The sequence below is a fragment of the Papio anubis genome, chromosome 7 (assembly GCF_008728515.1).
Source record: "Papio anubis isolate 15944 chromosome 7, Panubis1.0, whole genome shotgun sequence".
In the NCBI taxonomy this organism is placed as follows: Eukaryota; Metazoa; Chordata; class Mammalia; order Primates; family Cercopithecidae; genus Papio; species Papio anubis.
Genome location: NC_044982.1, coordinates 45,586,253 through 45,613,828, shown reverse-complemented (window position 1 = coordinate 45,613,828; position 27,576 = coordinate 45,586,253). Strand labels below are relative to the sequence as shown.

The following is a 27,576-nucleotide window of genomic DNA, read 5'->3' as shown; positions in this document are numbered from 1 at the left end:
GGCACATGCCTGTAGTCCCAGTTACTCAGGAGACTGAGGCAGGAGAATCACTTGAACCTGGGAGGCAGAGGTTACAGTGAGCTGAAACCATGCCATTGCACTCCAGCCTGTGTGACAGAGTGAGACCCTGTCTCACAAAAAAAAAAAAAAAAAAAAAAAAGAAGAAACAGAACTTAGGCTCTGAGATCTTTTATTTGTGTTTAAAGTTTTCAATTGTGGGGACATTTGAAAGTTGCTAGAATCAGGCTGAAGCGGGCAGATCACCTGAGGTCAGTAGTTCAAGACCAGCCTGACCAGCATGTAGAAACCCTGTCTCTACTAAAAAAAATTACAAAATTAGCAGGGCATGGTGGCACATGCCTGTAATCCCAGCTACTCAGGAGGCTGAGGCAGGAGAATCGCTTGAACCCAGGAGGCAGAGGTCGGTGAGCCGAGATCCTGCCTTGCACTCCAGCCTGGGCAACAAGAGCGAAACTGTGTCTCAGAAAAAAAAAAGAAAAGAAAAAAAAGTTGCTAGAATCAATTTTAATGAAACAAAGATTGCAACAGTATTGCACCTTCTAGAATTAATTGTGAAATAAAAATTTTATTATATTCTGCTAAACTCATCAGTAAGATATTTCCAAGTTATTTGAATATCTGTTTCTTTAGATAAGAAACTTTTGAAATTAACAAAAAGTATTCTTCAATTGACTATGAGCAGAGATAAACTGATGAATCTAACTATAAAATCTATTGAACATAAATATGTAAAAACAACCAATTTTAACACACTCATTGACAAATCTGCCGAAGTCAAAGCTCAAAACAAATTATAATGTGATAGTCCATTTTGTGCTTATAAATTGGGCCATCTTTAAAAAATAATATAATGATATTTTAGTTTATTTCTTTCATGATATAAACTATTTTATATTTAAAATTTTTTTTGGAATAATTATGTGTACAAAGTGCTATAAAAGAAAAGCCTCACTGTATGCTTTCTCTGGATTGTTATTTTTAATTTCATGATTATTACAGAAAATAATTTAGTTGCGTAGAGGCACAGATATGGTAAAAAAGTGATCTGTTCTGGGTGTCTAATATGCTAAGTATGCTCTATTATGCCTAATAGAGTCCACTCTGAGGATGGGCTTCTGTGTTGTAGGTAGCTTCTGTGTTGACCAAATCATCTTAATTTAGTCATAAAAAATTCTACATCATATTTGGTTACATTATTTTAAGAAAGCTATAGAGACTTAGGGAGATTTAAAAAAAGAGATCCACAAACTTTAGTGGTCAAGATAGGTCCTATATAGAAGGTTAAAAGAAGTGTGATTATTGAAACTAGAAAACAAATGGCTATACTTTGGGAGGGCAGAGTGAACATGGGTAGCAAATCAAATTTTAGTTTATGAAGGATTTTTGAAGGGAATAATGTTTTTGGAAGGAAAATTACCAATAAGATGGCAAAATATGGATTAGATGAGCAGCCAGGGTTGGCTCATTATTCTGAAATATTTCAAGGTGAGAAAAGATGCTGATCGATTCTATGTAGGTTTGTTTTTTATTTGACCAAGAGCACGGTGCTATTTCAGGTAATTTTTAATGCAGATTGCTGTTCCTCGATTCTGCTTGTCTCAGTGTAACTTTTTTTTTACTCTGCCCATCTTCTAAATCTTAGCTTTTTGTTCTACTATTTACCTCTGTATTTCTGAATAACATACTGAAGTTCCTTGGTTTCCCATTTTATAGCTGTCTCTTGACTTCCTAGTGTGAGAAATGAAGGTTTAGCCTTCTAAAACCTCTTCTCTACCCTTATTTCACTTGCCCTATTATCTCTTAATGCAATTATGCTACATTTTGAAAACTGAGTCAATATTCCCTATATTCATGGTGAATATGAACATCTTATTTTCAGCTGAGCCACATATTTTAAACTGATTGTGTGTCTTAGATTTCCCATAATGATTGCCATGTTTTTTGTGTCTCTTCACATTTTTCCTTTGGCTTTAATAGCACCTTGTTCACCTCATCAAACCCTAAAATCTACCCTATCTGGGGCTAGGGAATATGAAAACAAAATAGAATCTCACTATTTGTTGCCTCCTGCTGTGTTTCAGCCTCCTTACCCAATGTAGATGTTACTTCCTGGTACTTTTATTAATAGCTTAGTCTCTCCTGTCCTTGTGTTTGAAGGCATGCAGTGTAGCTGCTTTGCTAATTTGTGATGGGTTTAGCATCAGATTTTGTGGAATTGGTACTTTTAAAATGTTTTAAAAACATCCTGCCAAGGAGTGGTTAGCTGTCAATTTAAGTGAAATTCAGTCAACTTTCATATTTCCTGCCTTGAATTTTACATCAAACTTAATTTAAAAAGAATTGAAAGTAAAGGAGTCAGAAGCAATAGTATTCTTACCGTCCTTTTTACTGCATTCATCGGTTCCCACCTCTGCATACCAGAGCGGGAGAGGAGTTGTAAGACACATTTAGACAGCTCTCATCTCCCAACAACTGAGTCAACAGCAGGAGGGTATTTCTTGGAGTGCTGTGATAACTTTTCCACGAAGCAGGCCTTCTTCCTTAGGAAGGCTTAGTTGTTACCTTTATCCCCTCATTTGTTAAAGTTAACATCTATAGCTTGATGGTGACTCTATCACTTCCATCTGGTTTATGAGCGTGTCTACTGTTCTTGCTTTGAAAGGTGATTTTGTTTATTTGTTACAAATAATTTATCCATTATCATGTTAACCCTCAACTTTAACATTTAAAAATGACATATTGAAGAGTTGTATTATCAGTGTTTTTTAGATTGCAGGTTATATACATTTTTTAAAATAGAGTAAAATAAAAAGTAAACTCGCCAAGGGCATTATATAAATGTAAGCATTGGGCCGGGTGCTATGGCTCATGCCTGTAATCCCAGCACTGTGGGAGGCCAAGGCACAAGGATCGCTTGAGCCCAGGGGTTTAAGACCAGCCTGGTCAACATAACAAGATCTTGTCTTTACAAACATCGTAAAAATTAGCCAGGGATGGTGGCATGCATCTGTGTTCCCAGCTACCCAAGAGGCTGAGGTGGGAGGATCATTTGAGCCCAAGAATTCGAGGCTGCAGTGAGCCAAGATCACACCACTGCACTCCAGCCTGGGTAACAGAGCAAGACCCTGCCTCTAAAAATTAAAAACAGGCCAGGCACAGTGGCTTACGCCTGTAATCCTAGCACTTTGGAAGGCGGAGTTGGGCGAGCTGCCTGAGCTCAGGAGTTCCAGATCAGACTGGGCAACATGGTGAAACCGTGTCTTTACTAAAATACAAAAAAATTAGCCAGGTGTGGTGGTGTGTGCCTGTAGTCCCAACTAGTCAGGAGGCTGAGGCACAAGAATTGCTTGGACCTGGGAGGTGGAGGTTGCAGTGAGCTGAAATCGTGCCACTGCAGTGCACGGATGGGGTTTCACCATGTTGGCCAAGCTGGTCTTGAACTCCTGACCTCTGTCTTTGGAGACAGAGTAACACTCTGTCTCCAAAAAATTAAAAGAGAAACAAAAACAAAGATAAAAAATAGAAACAAAAAAAACCTGTAAGCATTGACTTGTAAAACTTTTGTTTTAGTTATATGTATGTGTATACACACTTGTAGTGGGTTTTCATGTAAAGTATACTGTTAATTATGGTAAGAAAAGTTTGAGAAATGCTGCTTTAAACACATAGTAGAAGTCACCACTCAAATTGTTTCTAAAGTTTAGGGAACATCCTTTTAAGGTCTAAGGGAAATTATGTATGAGCAGAGGTTGGCATAGCCTCAGGCAAATGGAGAGGTCCTCTGACTTCTTTCTTAGGGGAGGTATAGTGTTTATAATGCTTCATGGAATTTTTCAGTTTCTAACCCTCATTTTACCAGGAAAAATAGTCATTCCTATTTATTATCTAGGAATTTATTTATTACCTATTTATTACCAGTGAACCCATAAATGTAAACAATTTTACATTGTTTTTATGAATAAACAAAGTGTAGAAAACAATTATATTAGAAAATTTAATAGGGATTTAAATATTTAAATCAAATATTTAAATATTTAAATCAAATTTGTATTCCATATATTCTTGGTTTAGAAGGTGTCTGTACTCAAAATTGACGGTGCCCTTCGAATGCAACTAACCCCTGATCAGTGGTCACACATGAACATGGGACATATGCAACTTGTATATATTGAATCCATATTTCAAATACATCTCTAATAGATTTGAGCTTTTTTGTTGTTGTTGTTAGACGGAGTCTTGCTTTTTTGCCAAGGCTGGAGTGGAGTGGCGTGGTCTCGGCTCACCGCAACCTCCGCCTCCCGGGTTCAAGTAATTCTCCTGCCTCAGCCTTCCAAGTAGCTGAAATTACAAGTGTGTGCCACCATACCCAGCTAACTTTTTGTACTTTTAGTAGAGACAGACGGAGTTTCACCACGTTGGCCAGTCTGGTCTTGAACTCCTGACCTCAAGTAATCTACCTGCCTTGGCCTCCCAAAGTGCTGAGATTACAGGCGTGAGCCACCGCGTCTAGCTGAGCTTGTTACTTTTTCTGGTTCCATTTGCATTTGTATCATCAAAATTCAGTTTGGATTCAGGCTTTCGAATACATCAACAGGTTTAAGCTTATCATTATCTCTTACTCTTTTTGTGCTTGCTTGATCAAAATTTAAAACCTTTGAAAACCTTGACGGCTTGTAATTTGGTTGAAAAGAGGACCGCCATCTTTTTTATTCCATAATTGCAAAAGATTCTCACTTTTAGATTTGTGAACACCAGTTAGAAGGATCAATCCAATTAATTGTTCATTTTTACATGATTTTCTCCCTTCCAAATACCTTTATGTGGACACTTGACAATATCATTTATACACTTAAAAAATGTATCAAGTAAATTATGATGCACAAACATCGATGAAAGGATGTTAACACACATACTTTTAGCAAAATGGATGGTCAAGGTTCTTGTTCCAAATTATTGTGGAATGAAATCTATGTTGTTTAATGACTCTCCGGATGAGAATATATTATTATTATTTTTTGTCCTTAAAAATACATACTTGAGTGACTGCAAATGGGCATGAGGGATCTGCTTTGAAGTGATGAAAATGTTCTGAAATTGGGTTGTGGTGATGGTTGCTCAATGCTGTAAATTTACTAAAAATCATTGAATTGTGCACAATATATTGGTAACTCATTGATTTTTGAGTTTGGGAAGTTTTTTGTTTTGTTATTTAGTTACGCGTTTGTTGAGTGAAGGGGCAAGAGAAGGAAGGCAGAGAGATGGTGCTGTACACAGCTGATATAGGGTTGGAGGCTGAATGCTACACATCGAGAGAGACAGATACACAGACAGTCTGCTCAGCATGTCGGCCAGGCAGCATTCTGGGACTTGGACAGTTGATTGGTGTGCCAGAGTGGGCAAGAGGTCTGGCTCAGAGCTGGAGAGGACCAGGAACCCTGGAGGCTCCCTGGTCCAGCGTCCTGGTTGGCATCTGCAGCAGTACCTGGGCTCAGCTCAGATCTTGCAGGGTCTTGGGGGCAAATTTGGGCAGCACAAAGGCTGCCTGGTGCACATCTGATTTATAGCATTTCAGTTATGTGTGTTCCACCAGCTTCTGTGTCAGCTGTTGTACAGACTACCAGAACTTGGTGCTTGAGTTTTGCTGCACATTATGAAGCTAATCTGGCCTCTGCGGTAGGTGGAGATGGTGCAGTAGGTGCAGCCCACCATGGGAAAGAGTGACATGCAGAATTGATGCATCTTTTTGGTGAGGTCAAGGTCCAGCCACTGGCAGTCACCTGGACAGCAGAGAATGCCATGCTTCTTGAGGGCTGCCCTCCATGAGCTGGTAGTAGGATTCCTTGAAGAGGCTTTTAGCAAGGCAGTGGGATCTGAGGAGTCATTGATAACACTGAAGGCATCCTAATTATGTTTCATGAATTCAAACCCGTCACCCATATGTAAGGTCAGCTTTGAGCAAAAGTAGTTAACAGCTTTGCCTGGCAGGAACTTCTGAGAGACTTGGATGACATCCTCATCAGTCTCACACTGGACCATAGACTTCACAGAGGGGTGCTACATCACCTTGCACAGAATGCTCCTGTCCCTGTCCTCAATAATCACCACCTTTTGTGTGTTGGGGTGGCTGCAGAGGGGCAGGTTGACTATAATCTCCTGGTAGGAGAACTTGTTCCTCTCTTTATACTGGATGATGCCATCCAGCACCATCACATTGCCATAGGTCTTACTGCAGATGACAAAGGTATCCTAGTACTGTGAGCACTGGTGGTGGGGCAGCTTCTTCACCTGCAGTGACAAGGCGTGGGTGGGCCACAGACCGCATGTCTTGCAGAATCAGTCCTATAAATGGCAGTGAGGCCAGAGGCTGGCGGGGCCATTGGGGCTGGGATCCATGGCAGGTGATCCACAGCACTGTGGGACCAGCAGAGCCCAAGCCCACCAATAGAGTTTGAGGAGATTTAAAAAAAAAAAAAAAAGACAGTTTGAGAAGATTAATCTAGGATAGGATATTAGTATCTGAGATTTTACTTACATGATTATTTTTATCATCACAATTAGCGTCTAGAGGGCTACTTTCTGCATCTTTACACTCTTATGATCCACCTTATATTCACCTGATAATAATGAAATGTCTTTGTCTTTTTTTCCTTTCCATCATGGATTGAAAACAGAAAAATATTTATTTATTTATTTATTTATTTATTTATTTATTTATTTATTTTGAGACGGAGTCTCTCTCTGTCACCCAGGCTGGAGTGCAGTGGCGCAATTTTGGCTCACTGCAACCTCTGCCTCCTGGCTTCAAGCGATTCTCCTGCCTCATCCTCCTGAGTAGCTGGGATTACAGGTGCCCACCTGTAATCATTACAAGCCCACCACTATGCCTGGCTAAGTTTTTTGTATTTTTAGTAGAGATGGGGTTTCACCTTGTTGGCCAGGTTGGTCTTTAACTCCTGAACCCAAGTGATCCACCTGCCTCGGCTTCCCAAAATGCTGGGATTACAGGTGTGAGCCACTGTGCCCAGCCTCATATTCTCTTAAGAACTACTTTCAAGTAGAGATGACTTTATTTTCATTAGGTTTGTAGAAATTGTATTTCTATTTAGAGAAACTAAATTTTTTTTTAAAAAGGAAAAACAATCAGGAAATTGAATTGTTAGGAAGTTATTAGACATATATAGCTTGGTGACTGTTTTAACCTTTCAAATGTAAAACATGTTGGCTCTTTGGTTAAAGTACCCTGGTAATTTATCGTTATCATGTTCTATGATTGTAACCTAAGTCTCTCTTCTTTTTCTGTCTCCTTATTAACTGAGATATAATTCATGCTTTTAATTTCTCTAAGTCCTTCTACCATGAATTTTCCAGCTAAATTAAACATAGGAAACATATTACAATAAGGAAAACATAAACCTAAGAAACGTTAGATTTTATATAAGCTATTGGAGATTGTCATTCACTCCTATTTTCAGAAATAGAGATTATGAGAATTTAAATTTGAAGGAAAATTCATACAATATAATGTATTAAGACATGTTGGCATTTTCTCTTGAAGTTGCTCCCAGTTGTCTTGGAGTCACATGTATCTGTTAAATAAATTCATTGGGTATTCCCCATTATAAAAGTAATATATGTTCATTATAGAGAAATTTTGAAAATATAAGGAAACAGAAGAAAAATTACCATGTTTCTGCTGTTGAGTTACTGATTTTTATAATATAGAAGATCATATGCCATAAGTGGTCTCCGTTCTTAGGAAATATACACCCATCACCCCTATGCTTTTTTTCTTGGCACTTTATTAAATGTCACCTCTCTTCCTCCTGCTTTGGAGTGGCACTGTCTTAAGTTAGGAAGCCACTGTTACTACTCCCCAAACAAACAGCTCAGCAGATGAAAACTAAATAGTTGGTTCTGTTGGTACAAAATAAAAATGTATTTAAACTTTGTTTCTAATAATATTAAATTATTTTAACATGATCAGAATGCCCAAAGTAGTCATTATTCTGACTTGAAGGTAATGTCACCATGGTTTTTCGTTTCTCTTTATAACTGGTTTTAAATGTAAAAACATAAATCCTAAAGAGTAGGAATGGAAAATGGGGATGGTTTTCATTTACTACAATTTCCTGTGAGACATGGCTCTAAACAAAACCCATATTTACACAACTCAATATAGTTTTACATACAGTGTTGTATTCAACACATTTTAAAATTCTTTAATTTCACTTTTCAGTCACTGGTTTAATACTTTCATAGTAAATTTATTTAATAATACTAGGTGAAGTTTGAAATAATTTTTGAATAATTTTACAGTACAAACACCAGTTAAATCAGCCTTTTGGTAATAAATGTCGGAAAAAAAGTAATTATTTTTGCTGCCGCTGCAAAATCAATTGTGTAACTGTTCTTTTTAAACTGACTTTTACATTACTAAATTCTAAACACTCCTGTAACTTGTCAGAAGCAGGTTTTGGTTAATAGATATTTTCAGTGATGTAATGGGAACTTTTGGCAGTGAGTCAGAATATAATGGACTGTGATTAATGTTTTAATAAGTAGTTTTCTATTTCTTATGATGTAAAGGAGAAATGGTTTCCTGCTTGGATGGATAGGAGAATAGCAGGTGTGCATATAGTGTTTTTAAAAAAGAGTTGGGATACTTTTCTTAGAATAACATTAACATTTTTATTTGGTTACAATTTATTATCGTAGGAGATGCATATGTTACCATAGAAACCTAAAATTGATTTGGAACAATAAAATTAGGAGATGATTACTAACGTTCTAGTTAGATCTTTTATTTTTTGGCCTTTAGTTTTCTTTGAAGCTTTAACTTGAGGTCTCTGTAGTTTGATCTTGGTTCTTACTATAAGCTATAAGGAAATCAGGGATCTCTGCAGGGTTTAGGATGTTTCTGAAATGATAAATTTCTTAAAACTTTCTCTAGGGAAGGGAGAGGGGACAAAAAGAAAAAAGAAAAACTTTCTCTCAAGTTTTTCTCTTAAGGCTAGGAAGTACAGATTGTTAGTCAAATGGAATAGTGGTCAAGTAAGATTTCTCCATTGCAAAGGCCACAAGTTCAACATGTAAACTCAGTAGTTCAGAAATTTGGAAAGTTAAACCCAGGAGATTTTGTGTCAGTCTTGGAATCTGAGAAAGATTATAAAGACAAACTGGAAGAAATATTGGTATGCCAGACTTGAAGGTTTGATTCACAGTTTGCTTTCATTTTTTTGTGATTTAATTTTGGCAACTTATATGCAGTAAATATCTGTTATTTTGTTGTAGGTGAAGAGTCCTAGGGCTTAGTAGATACATTCTACTTGGGAACAGTACTTTACTACCATGGATACTTTCTTTCCCATATTTGTGAATAAAATTGAGCATTTGTTCAAATGTATGCTTTACTGGAATAAAGTTTATGGTTTTTATTCCTGTCTCAAAGGGATCCTGATTCCCAATAGAGGACCTAGAGTAGCAGTCTCAAACCATATATCAGAATCACTTAGAGGGTTTACTAAAACAAAGATTGCTGGGCCCCACCTTCAGAGTTTGTGATTCAGCAGAGCTAGAGTGAGACCCCAGAATTTCATTTCCAACAAGTTCCTGAGTATTGCTGATGCTGATGGTTAAGGATCATACTTTGAGAACCACTAGTTTAATCTTGGTTAATAGTCTTCTAGACCTTTTTTGTTATCTTACGTATTTTTATTATACATATTTAACAAAAATGCTTCTGTTACATTATTGTTTTGCTACCTGTCTTAACCTACTATATCTTGACTATCTTTACATTTTATACTTTACATTAATACTTCAAATGATACATGTTTATCCATTGCACCATTAAAGTATTTCATAACATAACTTATTTAACCTGTCTTCAATTAGACATTTAGGTTAGTTTTCATTTGCTGTCTTTATAAATAGAATCTTGCTGAATTTTTATGTGATCTTTTAATTATTTCATTAGCAAAAATTCCTGGATTAAATGATGGACAATGGCATGGCATGGTGGCTCACGCCTGTAATCTCAGTATTTTGAGAGGCCAAGGCGGGCAGATCACTTGAGGCCAGGAGTTTGAGACCAGCTTGGGCAACATGGTGAAACCTCGTTTCCACAAAAAATACAAAAATTAGCTGGGTGTGGTGGTGTGCATCTGTAATCCCAGCTACTCTGGAGGCTAAGAACCCAAGACTGCACTCCAACCTGGGTGACAGAGCAAGGCAGTCTCAAAACAAAACAAAACAAGATAAAAATGATAGATAAATTTATAAGGCCCATTTGAGCTGTAAATGACTTAACATCTGGCACTTGAACATTAATGAATATTCTGACTGCCACTTTAAAAGAGGCAGAAGAAATTTAAAAATTAAAACAAAAGTTTGTTTCAGGAAACAAGTGTTTTACCTCTGTTTCAAATAGTCTAATTTTTTTAGTGATGAAAACTTCTGTGACCAGTAGATGTTTGTAAGTCAAAAACATTTATGGCAGTCTTTGTAACTGTAATGAAACTGGTAGAGAGTAATAATAGCCTGTTTTTTGTTTGTTTGCTTGCTTTGGGGGATATTTGCAATACAGTTTATTGGTATGTCACATACATGTAAAGTTTATAATTCATCCCAGAATTTATATTACTAAGTTTGTGCTAGTATTAAAGAGCTTTTCAAAATTCAGTGCCGGTTTTTTTTTTTCAAATTGTACTCCATGCCTTGAAAATAGCAAAACTGTGGTGTAGATTAAGGTGGGGAAGCCTTTTTTTTCTATTTAGAACTATAATAAGAAAAAATAAATTGAGACATTGTTTTTAATTTGAAAAAGAGAAATGAAATATTTATTCATCTGCTTTTAAAATGAGGAAACAATAATATATATGTGAAATCTTTCTTCTATACTGTAAAATTAGCTACACAAATAACATCACCCTCCCTGACTCTCAAAATAAATACTAAACCCATACAGAGAAAACTAGTCTGAAAGAGAGATCCACAGATGAGATCACTGAGAGGTGTCCAACATTGGGGATGTTGGTTAAAGCAAGACAGGGAATGGGTGAGTGAGGGCAAAAGCTGACAACTTGGTCACATATTAAAAGTAGGTACTAGATCAAATTCAGTCTGTCTATTACATTGCCCATTTCTAGAACGCGTATTTATAACATGAATTAGCTTATACGTGAATGGTAAATAGTGGAATGATATCTGTATAATGTAGATTCCACATTGTAGAAGTTATTTTGTTTGCACATGATTTTTCCTAGTAAGTAAATGTGTTACGTTGTTAATTAATAATGGCAGCTGAACTTGGATACAGTTGGCTCTCTATTCGTGGGGTCCGCATCCATAGATTCAACTAATGGCAAATTGAAAATACTTGGGGGAGAAAAAGGATAGTTGCGCCTATATTGAATGTGTACACACTTTTTTCTTGTCGTTATTCCCTAAACAATACACGACAATACCTATTTACATAGCATTTATAATACATTGTATTAGGTATTATAAGTAACCAAGTATATGCTCCCTGGTGTCCAGGGGGATGAAAAATAAATAAATAAAGTCTATGAGAAGATACGCACAGGTTATGTGGAAATACAGTGCCATTTTATGCATCTGCGGATTTTGGTATCCTGGGGGTGGGTTTCTGGAAGGAATCCCCCACAGATACTAAGGGATGACTGTATATGGAAACAAAAACACAATGAGATGCATCAAGCCAGAGAGGAGTAAAGAGAGTGCTGTACAGGATGTCTGGTTATACCATGTTCTTCCTTTTGGCTTAGTTTTGCCTTGCATTCTGTCTTGGAAGTGCTACTTGTGGAATTCTTCCCAAGTTTTGTGCATTTTGCTCATTTTCATAACTTAGCAACCTTATCCCTTCCTTACAATTACTTCCATCAACTTACATTCAGTTTTTTCTTCCGTTTCTTATAAAACCTACATTTACTGTATCGTCTATTTATTTGGAACTTAACCAAGCTTTAAAAAATCAACTGTGTTAATACTTTTGGGAGGAATAATTAATGTTTTTGTTGGGTCCCTGGTTATGTCATCTTTCATGTCTGGCTTCTTTCATGTTTTTGAGATTCATACTGTATATTTTGTGTGGACTGTCCCCTATTTCACTTCTAATTTTTAAGTTCACATTTGGCAGAATATAAGATCTTTCAAGAACAATTATGTTATCACAGAAATGGCTGAGTAATGTTACAGAACTCTGGATCATAGTGTAGGCTCAGTCAGAAGCACTTTAGCACATAGAATTACTCAGTGTAAGAGGAGATCTTTTGATGGAAATTCAGTCATGATTGTGGACCTTCATCACAGTACTGTTCATTTGGCCCTCCTCTCTGGTTAGAAATCCCTAATAGTTAAAAGGCTTTCTCCAGTTATGAGGTAAACTCATTACCTCAGAAATCACCCTTATTCTACCCAGAAAGAGTTGTTAAAAGAGATATGAAAAAACCAGAGTGCATTTCCTACTCTCACACACCACATAGCCAATACTTCTGACACCAGGTGTTGTAGAGTTTTTCCCCTACACGCCACCCAAAGCAGTTCTCCAGTAGACACCAACTGGGTGTCCTCTAATTCAGTTCCGTTCTGATACCGTCTACCTGAAGATAGATACCACAGGTTAAGGGCTCAGTCTCATAAGACTGCCCTCCACTTCAGATGCCAGTCACAAGTAGTAGGTTGTTACCTATACTTCTGACCAAACCAGATATAAATTGGGGATTCCCACAAATCCTTCGTCAGTTTTGATTAATTTGCTAGGGCAGCTCACACAACTCAGGGAAACACTTTGCTTATGTTTATCCATCTGTTGTAAGGGATATTACAGAGGTTATACGTGAACAGCCAGATGGAAGAGATGCATAGTTGAGGAGCACAGAGCTTCCATGCCATGCACCCTCCAGGGTGTGCCTTGTGTGCCTCTGACATGCCATGCACCCTCCAGGGACCTCCACAAGTTCAGCTATGCAGAAGCTCATCCAAACTGTCATTGTGGATTTGTATGAAGGCTTAATTATGTAGGCTCAGTTGGTTATATCATTGGCCATTGGTGATTAACTCAACCTTCAGCCTCCTCCCTTCCCCAGGGGTCCGAGGGTGAGGTTAGAAGTTCCAGCCTGCTAACTGCATAGTTGATTCCCTTGGTGAACCAACCCCATCCTGAGGCCATTCAGGAACCCCCAAGATTTGCTTCCTTCAAACAGAAGATGCTCCTATTACCCAGGAAATTCCAAGAGATTTAGGAGCTCTGTGTCAAGAAATGGAGTCAAAGACCAAATATTAGAACAAAAGATTCTCCCTGCAACCCTATCTATAAGTTTATTAGCCCTGTGCCAGGGACTGTGGGCAAAGACCAATATGTATGGTTCTTTCATACATATTATTTCAAAGTTAATTTACATGTTCAAAAGGAGAACTATATCTTCTGACTTGATGTGGGCCTTTTTGAGATACATCTCCTTTATCAGAGGTCATCCTTTGGGACCTATTGCTTATTTGGCCGTGTAAAAGGCACTCAGTCTGGAATACTGATTGAGGCTTAGACACAAGGGGCAGACCTGCAGAGTCTATGATGGTCTACCCAGTTTCATTAAGTTTAGTGTGCTACTACCGAAGACTTAAAGCTATCTTTAAATTTATTGAAGTAGAATTTACATACCACAGAGGTAACCCATTTTAAATATATGGTTCAGTGATTTTTGGCAAATTTACCAAGTTGTACAACCATCACTACAATCAGGGCCAGCTTCATGTATGTATAACCAGTACAGTTTCACAGGGTCCCATGCCCAGAAAGGAGCCCTGAATTCACAAGGGGCCCTGTACTTGGAGTTTAATACTCTGTGGTTGTCATCTTGAATTCTTAATAATTTTATGTTTAAATTTATTATTTTGTAAGTAAAGTCTGATGGGACAATCAAACATGGTCTAGGGGCTTTGAACCATGTGTTCTTCCCTCCTTGAAACATGTTCTCGACCACCTTCTTTCTGTTTCTACTCATTGTTGTTGCCTCTACCCACAGTGAGGCTGTGGACACAGGGAAGGTCAGGACTGGATGTATGTGCCTTGTGTGCCTCTGAGGGTCTGCATTTACCCAAGGAGTATCTCATGACTGAGGGATACAGCATTAAATAGCAAATAAAGTACCATGACAGGTTAAGAGAGAGACCCTAGAAGAAAGGAAAAAAATATTTTCCCTCTTTTTAAACAGAAGCCTGCATTTTTATTTTGTACCGAACCTGACTACACTCCAGTTTTAGAACCTTCCACAACCCCAAAAGATCCATCGTGTTAGTTTACCATTAACCCCCTTTCCCATCTCCAAACTTGGGCAACCACTTACCTCTTTTTTGTCTCCATAGACTTGCCTATTCTAGACATGTGATATAAATAGAATCATAAGTATGTGGTTTTTGTGTCTGGTTTCTTTCATGTTTCTGAGGTTCATATTGTAGTATATATCCATGTTTCATTTCTTTTTATTGCTGAATAATACTCTATTGTATGGATATACTACACGTTATCTATTTGCTTATCTGTTCATCAGTTGATGGACTTTTGGATTATTGTAACTTTTTGGACACTACTAATAATGCTGCTATAAATATTCACATTGTTTGCATGTGTGTTTTCATGTATCTTGAATATATACTTAGGAATGAATGCTGGATCATGTAACAAATTTGTATTTAACTTTTCAGAAACTGCCAAACTATTTTACAAAGTGGCTATACATTTTACATTCCTATTGGCCTGAGAGTTTCCATTTTTCCACATCCTCAGCAATGTTTATTATTGTCATTTTGATTATAACCATTGTTGTGAGTAAAAATTGGTATCTCATTGTGGATTTAATTTGTGTTTCCCTCATGGTTAATGATATTGAGCTTCTTTTTATGTGTTTATTACCCATCTATATATCTTCTTTGGTGTGATGTCTGTTCAGATCTTTTACTCATTTTAAAATAGGGTCATTTGTCTTATTAAGTTACAAGAAGTTCTTTTTTGATGATGTGGTATTTTTTAATAAAAAAATTAATGGTCAGTTAAAAAAATGAATGTCGTTTTACAAAGCACTTGCCATATATGTATCTTATAATTCTTTATATATTCTGGATATCAGCACTCAATTAAATATAATTTGTGGCTGGGCATGGTGGCTCACGCCTGTAATCCCAGCACTTTGGGAGGCTGAGGCAGGAGGATCATGAGGTCAGGAGATCAAGACCACCCTGGCTAACATGATGAAAGCTCGTCTCTACTAAAAATACAAAAAATTAGCTGGTGTGGTGGTGCGTACCTGTAGTCCCAGCACTCAGGAGGCTGAGGCAGTAGAATCACTTGAACCTGGGAGGCAGAGGTTGCAGTGAGCCGATTCCATCTCAAAAAATATATATATATATATATATATATATATATATATATATATATATATATACACAATGTTTTCCTAGAGTGTGGTTTGTTATTTTATTTTTAAATGATGTCTCTTGAAGCATAACACATTGAATTTTGATGAAATTCAGCTTACCAGTTTTTTTCTTTTATGGATCATGCTTTTGGTGTTTTATCTAAGACACTTTTGCCTAACTAAAGGCCATGAAGATTTCCTCTTATATTTTCCTGTAAAAGTTTTATAACATTACCTCTTACATTTGGGCCTCAGATCCATGTTAAATTAATTTTTGTATATGGTGTGGGGTAAAGGTCCACATTCATCATTTTTGCACAGATATCCAATGGTCCCAGTACCAGTTGTTGAAAAGAATATTCTTTCCTCACTCAACTCCCTTTAAAGCCATGTGTTTTGCCTATTATCCCCAGTAATTACTAGTATAAGCAAAGCTATGTGATTATCGAGTCCTGAACTTTTTCTTGACCTGTGGAATATTGCCTTTTCTTTTCCTGAATTACACATATTTACCTATCTGTAATAGTAATAGTGAGCTTTAGACAGAGGTGTTTGTTAACTCTGAGGGATTTCTAGTTCTAAATAAGAAAATTATGAGGAAACATTTTATATCTTCCTGTCAATTTATAATTAAATTTTGAAATAAGTATTTATTATTACTGTTTTACATCTACGGGGGTCTCTGATTCCCAAGCCATGAAACATTCTGACAGGAACCACCTTCTTTCAACCTAAAACAAACAAACACCTAACCTTCTAATGCCAAAAGGTCTTAATTTTATTTCAGTCTTTAAACTCAAATTGTTTGCATTCAGAGGTCAGAAAAATATAACATGCTTTGGTAAAGTAAAACTGGCTTCCTTAATTACTTTTCCAGGTCAAAAAGTAGAGGTCATTGAGGCAGTATTTAGTTTTAGCTGTGTTACAAACACTATCATCAGTCAATTCCAGGGTATTTGCTTAAGAGGACATCCTCCTTCAAGATCTTTATTACTAAAGATTCTTCTTCCATCTTTATTATTATTATTATTTATTATTATTATTGTTTGAGTCTGTTTCCTTCTCTAGATAAGCTTTTCTAAGTCTGGGAACATCTCTTGTTCATTTTTGTTTCTCCATCTCACTATACTCTACCCCATCTCCTCATACCTCATCCCACAGTGCCTTGATGGCAAACATGATTCTGAAATGACTTTTTAAACTGAAGAGAATTTAAGAGATATAATGGAAAGAAGTATGATATTGCCAAGTGCCAAGATTCTTCTTCATTCTGAAGTATATTAAGTGTAATCATACTGGGTGCAAGAATTATGAAGAACAATTAGCCATAATTCCTCTTTCAGAAGCTGACAGTCTGGAAAAGGGAGATTGTCATGTAAACAAGACATAATAAGAGGCAGTCAAGGAACATTTCATAGAGATATGGACATTCGACTTCATTTTAAAGGATAAATAAGAGTCTTCTAGTAGCATGAACAGACCATTCCATCAGAGCAGAAGGATTCAGAGATTTGACAGAACAAGGTGCCTTGAGGGAAATGTAAGTAGTTCTGTCTGACTGGAGCACAGGGTTTGTAACATAAAGTGACAAGAAACTAGTTAGGATCAAATCATGAAGAATCTTATTTATCATATTAAGTATTTTGAGTAGTACTTCTTTCCCCCTTTTTGTTCCTGTGTGTCTTAAATCAAGGTTGAAAACCACTGCTATTTCAGTAACTAGACTCTGGACCATACACTCTTAGTAATAGGTAGCTATGGAAGAAGTTTAAATAGTTGAGATATTCAGATTTATATTTTAGAAAAAATACTTCTGAAGGCAGCAGTATGGAGGATGTATTTGAGAAGGCTGAAGTAAAATAAAATGCCAAAATAAGAGAGTTGTAAGCAGTGAGGATGGAGTTGAGAGAATGGATTTGAGACTAAAGGGATAGAATTAAAAGGACTTGGCCACTGACTTCAGGTGCAGGATAAGGAATGAATCTAGGAAAATTCCAAGGTTTTTGGCTTGAGTGTCTGGATGGCTCCATGATGACTTTCATAGGGTTCAGGCTACCTTCAGAGTTTTGCACAGCCTATAGAATATGCCACTTAGACACAAGTCTTTGTGTGAGAGCTATAGCAGGCATCTGAATGACTAAGGCAGCTGCTCAGTCTTGCTTTCTCACTACTCACTTTTGTTGCCTGTGTCAGGGAAAGGCCAGGGAGAGAAATCACTGGGGACAGGGGCTGCATTTATTCTGCTGCCAGAGAGTATGTGCAGCTGCCGCTTCCTTCTGATTCACCACTACCACTTGCCACAGCAGCTGGGCTGGACCAAAATAGGTAGACTGTAAAAGATTCTGTGACAACAAAGCCCATTGCAGCACTGTGTGTAACTTCAAATGTTTTTTATTCACGATATTTCTCCAGCGTTTTCCTTATTTCAAAATATGTCTGTAGATATATATCTTAGACCTGAATTGTATGTTTAATTTATAAGACCCTTAATATTTTTGATTTAGTCAGTGTGGGAGAATAGTACTACTTACTTTAATACATATCTATGCATCTATGTATCTATGTATCTATGTATCTATCTATCTATCTATCTAACACCTTTGACACTATGAAAAGAGTTGCTTAATTGTCAAGGTAGAAGATTTTTAAAACATCCTCAAAGTTGTTGTTTTTTTTTTTTAGAAAACAATGGTGAATTAATTATATATTCCCTTAAATACTGAGCCTACTTTTTAAATTTTTTGATTCAGTCATTTTGAGAATTAAGTGTGTTATTTGTCCATTGAATTGTTTGTATGTAAATATTTGCCATTTCTAGAATATTCGTACTTCTTACTCTTACTTCATATTATAAGGATGTTAGTTTTCATCAATTTTATATTATCAGGTTTTCTAGTATATGTCTTTAATTTTTGCTTGTACAAAGCAAAAATTTCCTGTACAGAAAGGTAGACTTAAAAAATTTTCCTTTTTTCTTCATCATGTTTTTGATTTTGCAGCTGGCGATCTGTCTGAGGAGGGCAAAAGCTTTCTCAAAGACTATCTTTGTTGTGGGTGGTTATTATTCTATTTATGCTTGTTGGTAATCTAAGAAATAAATGTGTCATTAAAAAAACAGTGGTATAAAATATGTTATTGTATTAGATTGACAATTCCCCACTGGTGGTCTACTCTTCTGCTTCTGTTTTCTTAATTCATGGAGCACTTTACCATTTTGATTAGGTAACTAGGGCCAGTCCCCATCATATTTGTGTGTGGAATAATCTTGTTTAGTCATTCAATGTATTTTCACCTATATAAGCTTACTTTTAGTGTTTAAAATCACAGCTTCTTTTTTTTTTTTCTTAAAGCAGGTGAACCTCTAAGTAGTAGTTACCATTGGGTTAATGTTACTTTTCTGATCATTAGTAGAATTGAAAAATGATAGAGAATCCTTTTCATTTTATGGATACAACTGCTTTTTTAATTTGTTTCCTGCTCTATAGCTTTATAAAAGACAGATACTTTCAAATTGGCATGATACTGTTTCTAGTTACAGATGGAAAAAAATTAGCTTTTCTTACCAAAAGCATGCAGACACTTTCTTTTTTGTACAAATGCTTTGCCACCCAATGACATCAGGAATTTATTACTTTCCAGAAATGATTTATCTCAAATAGGTTATATTAGAGTTCTGTTACCTTTTTTCTTATGTGAGTTAAGTCTAAAATAAGACTGACACACTGACACACTAGTTTTTTATTCGCTCATATTTCTTAAATTTTTGTTTCATTTGTAGTATAAAATCACTTTTTTAGAGAATAATATTTAGTTTTTCTTCTATCCTTGTAAAACTACAGCAACCTTAAATTATGTTGTAGGTGTTCATTGTTGTTTCATCATAAAATAATAAACACTTGCGTTCCAGAACTGTAATTCCACTTAGTATAGCATTTCATTCCATTTTTTAAACAGAGGTTTCCATTTTTAGGAAATTTGGAGGTCTTTTTCCCTCTTTTAAATACATGGTTAAATAATAATTAATATAGTTCAAGGAACTATCTTAGGTGGAGTGTGCAGGTATTTCAGCTCTGTTTTTTTCTTTTGTTTATTTTTTAAATATTAGATAGATTTTAGTTTACCACTTTAGAAAACTATTTTTAACTATTTTTATATATCTCATATTGAATGCCAGTTAAAAATTTTATTCTGTGCTACTGACATTAATTCCCAACAGTTAAACATAATATATGCCCATATAATTGTTTATATATTTCTTATCTCGTGCTCTAGGATTTATCATTTTTAAAGCTATGTGTTAGAGATCATACTTATTTCTGAATAGCTACATATGAGTGTTTTTGCACCATAATTTGGTGTATCTATGTTACAATTTAAATATTTTCAGAAAATTTGATTTGATAAATATAACAGTAATCTTAAAAACAAAACTTTGAAGATATATAAATCACTTTGTAAATATTCATAATATGCAGTACAGTGTAGGAGTTGAGAGAAGAATTTTTGGAATTATATTGCCTGAGTTCAGATCTTGGCTGTTTTGCTTCGTTTATAACCCTAGGCAAGTTACCTACCAGCCTTCTGTGTCTCTGTTTCCTCCTTTATGAGATGGAGATAATAGCTGCACCTATCTGATGGGGTTGTTTTGAGTACTAAATGAGGTAATATATGGAAGATCCTAGAATACTGACTGGTAGAATATTGAAGTGTAATATAGAAAGTCCGGTCCCTTAGAATCTATTGTATTATACTGTTTTTGGGTCTATTGAGATTTCCTACCTTTCCTTTTTCTCCTTTTTTTCTTCCCCTAATTTGATCAATTAGGCGTATCAACATAATGATAAATTGTTGTATTGACATTCTTCCTTATAATTTTGGCATTTAGTTCAGTGTAGCATTTATTTCCTAATTATTGAAATAAAAATTCAGTTTATCTTTAAGGAAGACTACTTGGTTTTCTAATGTTTTGAAGCAAACAAAGTAGCGGGTAAGGTGTTTTGTCCCAATGATTTTATTTGTGCTCTTAACACCAAGGGAAAGTCACAGGTTAAATTCTTAAAAAGAATGTAAGGAACAATGTAAAGAAAATAAGGGAGTACATGATTGACAAATTATCCCATAATAACAATTTTAATTGTTAAGAAAATGAGATGTCCTTCCTTTGTTATTTAGGTAACAAGCATAATCACATCTAAAACATGGATCTAGACAGTCCCATAGCTGTTGACAGTCTGAAGTCCTACCCATAATCATTTGTTTTCCTTGTTTACCTCCCTGCTCTAGTTCTGTGCTATGGTATTCATATGAGACGTTCTGTCCCACCCTTTGTTACCTTGTATATAGAATTTTTTTCACTTAAATGGATTCTCCAGAAAATCTACTCACATTGTCTGGAAGATTTAAGGGTTACAAGGAGGGATCATATTCATATTACCTATGTTAACCCAAAAAAAGACACTAGGGAAAATTATCTCTAAATATGTTTAGTTTTCTTGGGAATAAGAAATAAGGATTTTAAAGTGGAATGCATGAAAGGGCAAGCCACAAGTGCATTCAGTGAGGGAAGAGTAAAGGAAGGCTTTTATTAGCCAAAAGGTGGAGATGTACATAAGCTGCTTAGAAAGAGAGTTTATTGGTTTCAGAAGTTCAAAGTCCAAGTTGTTGTCAATTCATTGGTAGAGATGCTGTTACTGGGCAAGTGTTCTTCCAAGAGCAACTTATCTGAGTTACTACCATCCTAAAGAATACATAGTGATAAACCTTGTCAAAGGCAGGAGATGCATGAAGAATGCAAAAATATTTCTTACAGGGATTTTAGAACGTCATTGGAAACAGACATGTAAGCATGAGCCTCCTTTCCTTGATGCCTTCCTGGCCCTATTTTGTCTGGGTCTGAAAAGTGATTTCATCCTGGTGTCTGCACCTTTACACCCATCTGTAAACTATGACCATGATATGGTTTGGCTGTGTCCTCACCCATATCTTATCTTGAATTTCCATGTGTTGTGGGAGGGACCCAGTAGGAGGTAATTGAATCAAGGGGGTGGGTCTTTTCCATGCTGTTCTGAGAGTGAATAAGTCTCATGAGATCTGATGGTTTTTAAAAAGGGAGTTTTCCTGCACAAGCTCTCTTCTCTTGTCTGCCGCCACGTGAGACATGTCTTTCACCTCCACCATGATTGTGAAGCTTCCTCAGCCATGTAGAACTATCAGTCCAATTAAACCTCTTTCTTTTGTAAATTGCTGAGTCTTGGGTGTGTCTTTATCAGCAGCACGAAAATGGACTAATACAGACCATATGTCACATTGCTCATTTCATCCCTTTTGTTTGTATCTTTTTCCTTCCTCTTTTTCTGGAACATAAAGAAATTACTTCCCTTGCCTGTACAAGGCAATTTCTCCCACATTTAAATGCTCTTGGGAGGGGCAGAATGTCTCACTTTCCCTAATTTATCAAGGGTTTCCTTCTAAACAAAAAGTATAAACAAATATAGAAGTGCTTTCCCTAAATTAAGGAATTCTAGTGAAGTAGATTTTCTGTACCTTAGTACCTTTGTATTTGTGTTTGTTTATTATTCATTTTCCTTTTAACATTTCACAAGTAACCTAACTTCTTTAATTTTATAGATGCTTTAAATGAAGAATTTTAAATGAACCTTAGAGATTATCTAGGTAAATGTGTTTTCCTTTTCCTTAAATTTTTGTTGATGCTGTCAATTAGTTTCACTATATGTAGTCCAAAAACTCTTGAAGAGGACCATTTGTGTTATGTAGATAGGGGCCATATTTCAGGCAATTGTCACCTTTCCCACCTCTCTCCCCCTCTCTTTTTTTCCTTTCTTCCTCCCTCCCTCATCTACCTACCTAACCCCACTCTCTCCCTCCCTCCCCCCCTTGCTTTCTTCCTTCTCTCTTTCTTTCTTAACATTATAGTTGATATTGAAATACTTTATGTAAAGTGCAAGAATGTACTTAGATGTGACATTGATGAAAAGTTGCATTCTGATTCTTACTGTTGCTTATTCATTTTCCATTAGTTGAAGGAACTAGAAACTACTTCCAGATGTGTTGCTTTATTCCTTGTCTTCAAGAGGTAGTATCTTCTCTTATTTTTAGTATTTTAAATTCATTTAACAAATACTGTGAGTGTGTTATGGGCACATAATGTGTTTGGACATTGTGAAAAAATTAAAACTATATTATGGCTTCTGCTCACAGAATGACAAGTGATGGAGAAATGCCAGGAATAAGAGTATGATGCAGGGTAGGAGGAGAACTCAGAAAGCACTAGATTCCACATACATAGATTTGGGCCCTCGCAGATGCTGCTCTTTTCAAACGTATAGTTGAAGATGCAGTATTGGATTTGAAAGTCCCTGTAGATAAGGAAATTGACCATCAAGCTGTTGCAGAATTTTGCTCCTTAGTTCAGCTAAAACCGGACTCTTGTCACACGACCAGGGAGATTTAGGCATGCAGACACATTGAAGGGTGAGTAGAATAGGATTTTATTGGGCGAAAGGGAAAAAAAGAAACAAAAAACTCAGCACAGTGAGATGGACGCCTGCTAACAGTCCCCCAGCCTCACAGGTTGAATCCCAGGCCACCACACAGGAACTGAAGAAGCCAGGATCCTCCTTGCTGCCCTGGCTCCACTCCGATCCCCCAGTGGGCATGTGGGCATGCTCAGACAAGGGCCTGGTTAGGTTCCCTCATCTGCACAAAAGCATCTAATGGAAACAGCTGTGGGCCTGGTCGGAGTTTCTCCAGAGACCCTTTTTATCTGCCTAGGCATTTGGCGGTCTCAAGCTTTCTTTGTTGTTGTTGTTCTTCTTCTTCCTTTTTTTTTGAGATGGAGTCTCGCTCTGTCACCCAGGCTAGAGTGCAGTGGCGCGATCTCAGCTCATTGCAAGCTTCGCCTCCCAGGTTCACGCCATTCTCCTGCCTCAGCCTCCCAAGTAGCTGGGACTACAGGTGCCCACCACCACACCCGGCTAATTTTTTGTATTTTTAGTAGAGACAGGGTTTGACCATGTTAGCCAGGATGGTCTCAATCTCCTGACCTCGTGATCTGCCCTCCTGGGCCTCCCCAAAGTAGCTGGGATTACAGCCGTGAGCCACCGCGCCTGGCCGGCTGTCTCAAAGCTTTCTTAATTATTTATTTGAATTGAGTGTCTAAATAGACTTATGATGAGGTATCTAAAAGGACGGTTTAAAATTCAGTTCTTCCTTATTCCTTCTCACAAATCTCTTCAACGTTACAGAATCAGTAGGGTCAAAATTAGAATAGCCCGAGAAGCTCAATTTAAAAAAAAAATTAGAGCGATATTTGAACTTTAGTAATATATGGTTTCTATTGAAATATTTGAAACTCTAGATAATGTTAACTGTATGATGTTCCCACCTAGTGTTAATATATGAATTATTTCTTTAACAGTTTTCAGGAAATGCCTTTGTTAAGTATTGGTAATTTAATAATATTCCATTCTCATAGTATACAGAAGTTTTGTTATTTCTAGTTTTTATGGTATTTAGTGATTATGTGGTATTTAAATAATAAACAGTGGTGAATTTAACAGATCAAGAGTTCATTTAATTGTATTACAGTTTTTATCCTCATCTGGAAATATTTCTCTGGCCAGTTCATTTTTCCCTTGATCTCTTAGTCCCTGTGATTCAGGAAATTGAATTAATGAATGTATGGTCAATACTACTGACTAGGATGCTTTCAATAACATAGTTTAAAATGTAAAGTCACACTTATAGCTAGAATGATGAAACAAAACTTTTCTCCTTAATTAAAGATTTACATTGTTAAGAAATAGTTTCTGATGGCCGAGCACACTGGCTCACACCCGTAGTTCCAGCCTTTTGGGAGACCAAGGCAGGAGGATTGCTTGAGGACAGGAATTCAAGACCAGCTTGGGCAACATTGCAAGACCCCATCTCTACAAAAATTTAAAGCACAAAACTTAGCCAGGTATGATGGTAAGCGCCTATAGTCCTAGCTACGCAGGAGGCAGAGGAGGGAGGATTACTTGAGCCCAGGAGTTCAAGGCTTGGGGCTAAGATCGTGTCACTGTACTCCAGTCTGAGCAACAGAGTGAGACCCTGTTTCTTAAAAAAAAAAAAAAAAAAAAAGTCAATAAATGAAAGCTGCTTCTGTATTCAAAGTTAGGGATTGTTGGTTCATATCTTCTTTTCCACACTCCACTAAAAAAATTTTAAGCTGATGAAAATACTTTTAGGGAAACATAGATAGAATAGTTTTTTTCTGATATAAATGATTACCATTAAGTTGTCTGTCTTAAAGAGTTCAGCCAAAAAGCACATCTATCTTCATTTAACCATTTGTTGCTGCTGCTGCTTATTACAGCAGTGTTAGCACCGGAAAACTTGTCATTCTGGACTTCTTCCATCTTGCCCTCAAGCAGTGCCCAGAAGCGAAACCCTAACCTGGGGATGGTAAGCTATACTTACAGTGCCAAGATCCTGTCACCATTTGCTGTCACAGGAAAGGGGCCCTTATTGTTATTTCTCTTAAAAAAAATTTTTTTTTTTGGAAACTTGGACTCTTAGTCTTATTTAAAATAGTGATATTCATATAGTAATCTTGCAGTACTGACATTTGGTTTTTCCACTATCAGTGCCTAAGACAATCTTTGACAGTTATTAAAACAATAAGGTTTTCTTTGACTTTGTGTGTTTAAGAGCCTCTGATTTAGGGCCCTTCTTTTGTAGTGGTATTTATATTAAATCAAAAATTTGTAAAAATCAGCCCATTTTTATGAATAAAAAATAGCAGATACAAGTTTGCAATGTAAGAAATGGCCATTACAATCTATTTTAGAAATTAAATTTAAAAGTTACTTCTTTAACATATGTTAAAGTAAGCAAGAAATAAGCCTCTTGTAAAGCTACTGAAATTTTGCATTACAACTGCAAAATCAAGTTTAACCTCACTGTCACAGTGCTTTTGTCAGTAGAGTTAAATCATAATTCGCCTTATTTACAGATGTATTTTTAATGGGCCGATAGTTTCTTAGTTATCTTGTCACGTGACTTTCTACAAGTTTATATTAATTGAATTAGAACCATGTGGGGGATGTGTGTGTGTGTGTATGTTTTGTTTTTTGTTTGAGGCGGAGTCTTGCTCTTGTCACCCAGGCTGGAGTGCAGTGGTGCGATCTTGGCTCACTGCAACCTCCGTCTCCCAGAGAACCATGCGTATTTGTAAATCAATAATTGTGGTTTCTCTGATGCATACTGAATAAATTATTCACCTTTCAGGTTTAACTCGTATAGATCTGACTCACTTTCTAAATTGTTACTGGAAACAGTAATTGTAAATTAGCTGAGTAAATGTGCCTTTGCTAATATGAACACTCATAAAATTTCAGAGCACTTCACAGTGTCAAAGCATCACTTCAATGATTCTTAACTACAATTCTAGGAGATAAGCAAGGCAAGTTTAATTATTGCTGCATTCATTTTACAGGGGGGGAAATTGAAGCAAAGTCATTTGCCCCAGGCCATATGGCTTGTAAACAGCAGAACTAGGGTCATCTTCTGGCTAATCTTTAAACTGTTTTTGTTTTTCATATCATCTCATTAGAATCAATTATATGTCCAGGCAGTGGGCAGTGAGGGAGTGGGGAGAGGTGGAAGGATTTGTTTCTCACTTTTTTTTTTTAATTTCTAAACATTTCCACCAGAGATATAAAATTATCCAAAACAAATAAATCCATTACATTTTGCCCTCCATGTTGCTGGTTGCTAGGGCACCCATGCCTAATTTAAAATATATACATCTTTTGAATGTAGCATTTTAAGTTTTCAAATTTATGCAAGATATGGAGAGGAAGGGAGACTGTTGGCATGTTTTAAAACAAGGGTAACTCCATATGGAACCCTGTCTTCTCAAACAATGAATTTTCCAGGATTAATTATAACCAAAGCAAGATTTAGTCATGGACTAAAAGTAGCTGCAGTATCATAGAATTCTAAAGTGTTATTCATAGAAGTTTTGTGTATAGGATGAACACTTTATAGGTTTCTAACTAGAACTGCAGTGTTGTTCCAGAAACTATGCAAGGGTATTAAAATACTTATTTTACAGTTGTTCCTAGCATTTCTATAATTAATGATTTAGTATATCTGGTGATTTGGACTAGGAATGTGAGCAAATCAGAATATATTAACTACTGAAGGAGGTAGAATGTTTCCAGTTTTGCAATGTTAAGAAAATAGACAGTTAACTGATTCTTACCCTGAAGAAAATGACAAAGGGTCAGCCAGGTGCCCTTCCTTATCAGAGACCGTAAGTTTCTTCGGTCCTTTTGTATGGAAGTGATTTGTAGATGAAAGAAAGATTTACTGTGACATAGATTGTCTTGGAAATCTTAAGAATAAATTTTACATTACTAATTGCATTGTGTGAGAAATCTATTTCCATGTAGATTACGAAAAGCCCCTTCTGCAAATCCAAGGTAAACAGACTTACTCTCTTTGTTCTCCTATAACTGAGTTAATAATTGTGATTGTTGATTGATGATGTGGGAATGGGATGTAGGACTTGGCAGTACTTTTCATGATAGATATCTTTTGTTAGCACCCCCAGATTCACTCTTGTCTGTTCTTTATCCTGCTGTATACCCTGGAATATTCAGTTTTATATGCTGTATCAAAGACTCCTGTGCCTTTTGATTTCCAGATTGGGTTAGAGGTGGGCGAGGGGCAACCTCAGCAGGAAGTCAGAGAGGGAGGGAAATGAGACAAAGGTATTTAGTTTCACACCAGGTTACCATATGCTGGTTGTGTCCCTCAGAGTCACTGTTCTTTTCAAGACAACCCTCTCTAAATGCTTTTTTTGAGTTCTCAGAATTGCACTTGTTTCTTTTTTCATAAGGTGGTAATCCTGCTACTGTTACCCTGGATTACTGAACTATCCCTTGTATTTCTCTATACCTTCACTTCTGTAAATAGTCCTTTTGTAAGTCAGCCTTCCTCAGGTTATCTTAGGTAAAAAGTGTGCCATCTCTTTTCAGTTTGAAACCTTAGTGTTACATAATCTGAGACACAAGTCAGTGTGGTCAGCCCTTTACTGCCACATCAACGAGGTTTT

At 36.5% G+C, this 27,576-nt stretch overlaps 1 protein-coding gene across 3 annotated transcripts in view; it reads left to right on the top strand.

The window, feature by feature from the left end:
* MNAT1 (MNAT1 component of CDK activating kinase) overlaps positions 1 to 27,576 on the top strand; it is a 240,680-nt gene that overhangs the window by 176,025 nt on the left and 37,079 nt on the right. Inside the window, exon 8 of one of the 3 annotated variants that reach the window (XM_031668070.1) lies at positions 22,490 to 23,298. The exons of 1 other annotated variant lie outside the window; for it this stretch is intronic. In XM_031668070.1, coding sequence (XP_031523930.1) covers positions 22,490 to 22,493 — 4 coding nt within the window. In that variant the 3' untranslated portion in view covers positions 22,494 to 23,298. Of the gene's footprint in view, positions 1 to 22,079; positions 22,108 to 22,489; positions 23,299 to 27,576 lie in introns of those variants that run through there. One more of the 3 variants, XM_031668069.1, reaches the window with a different exon arrangement.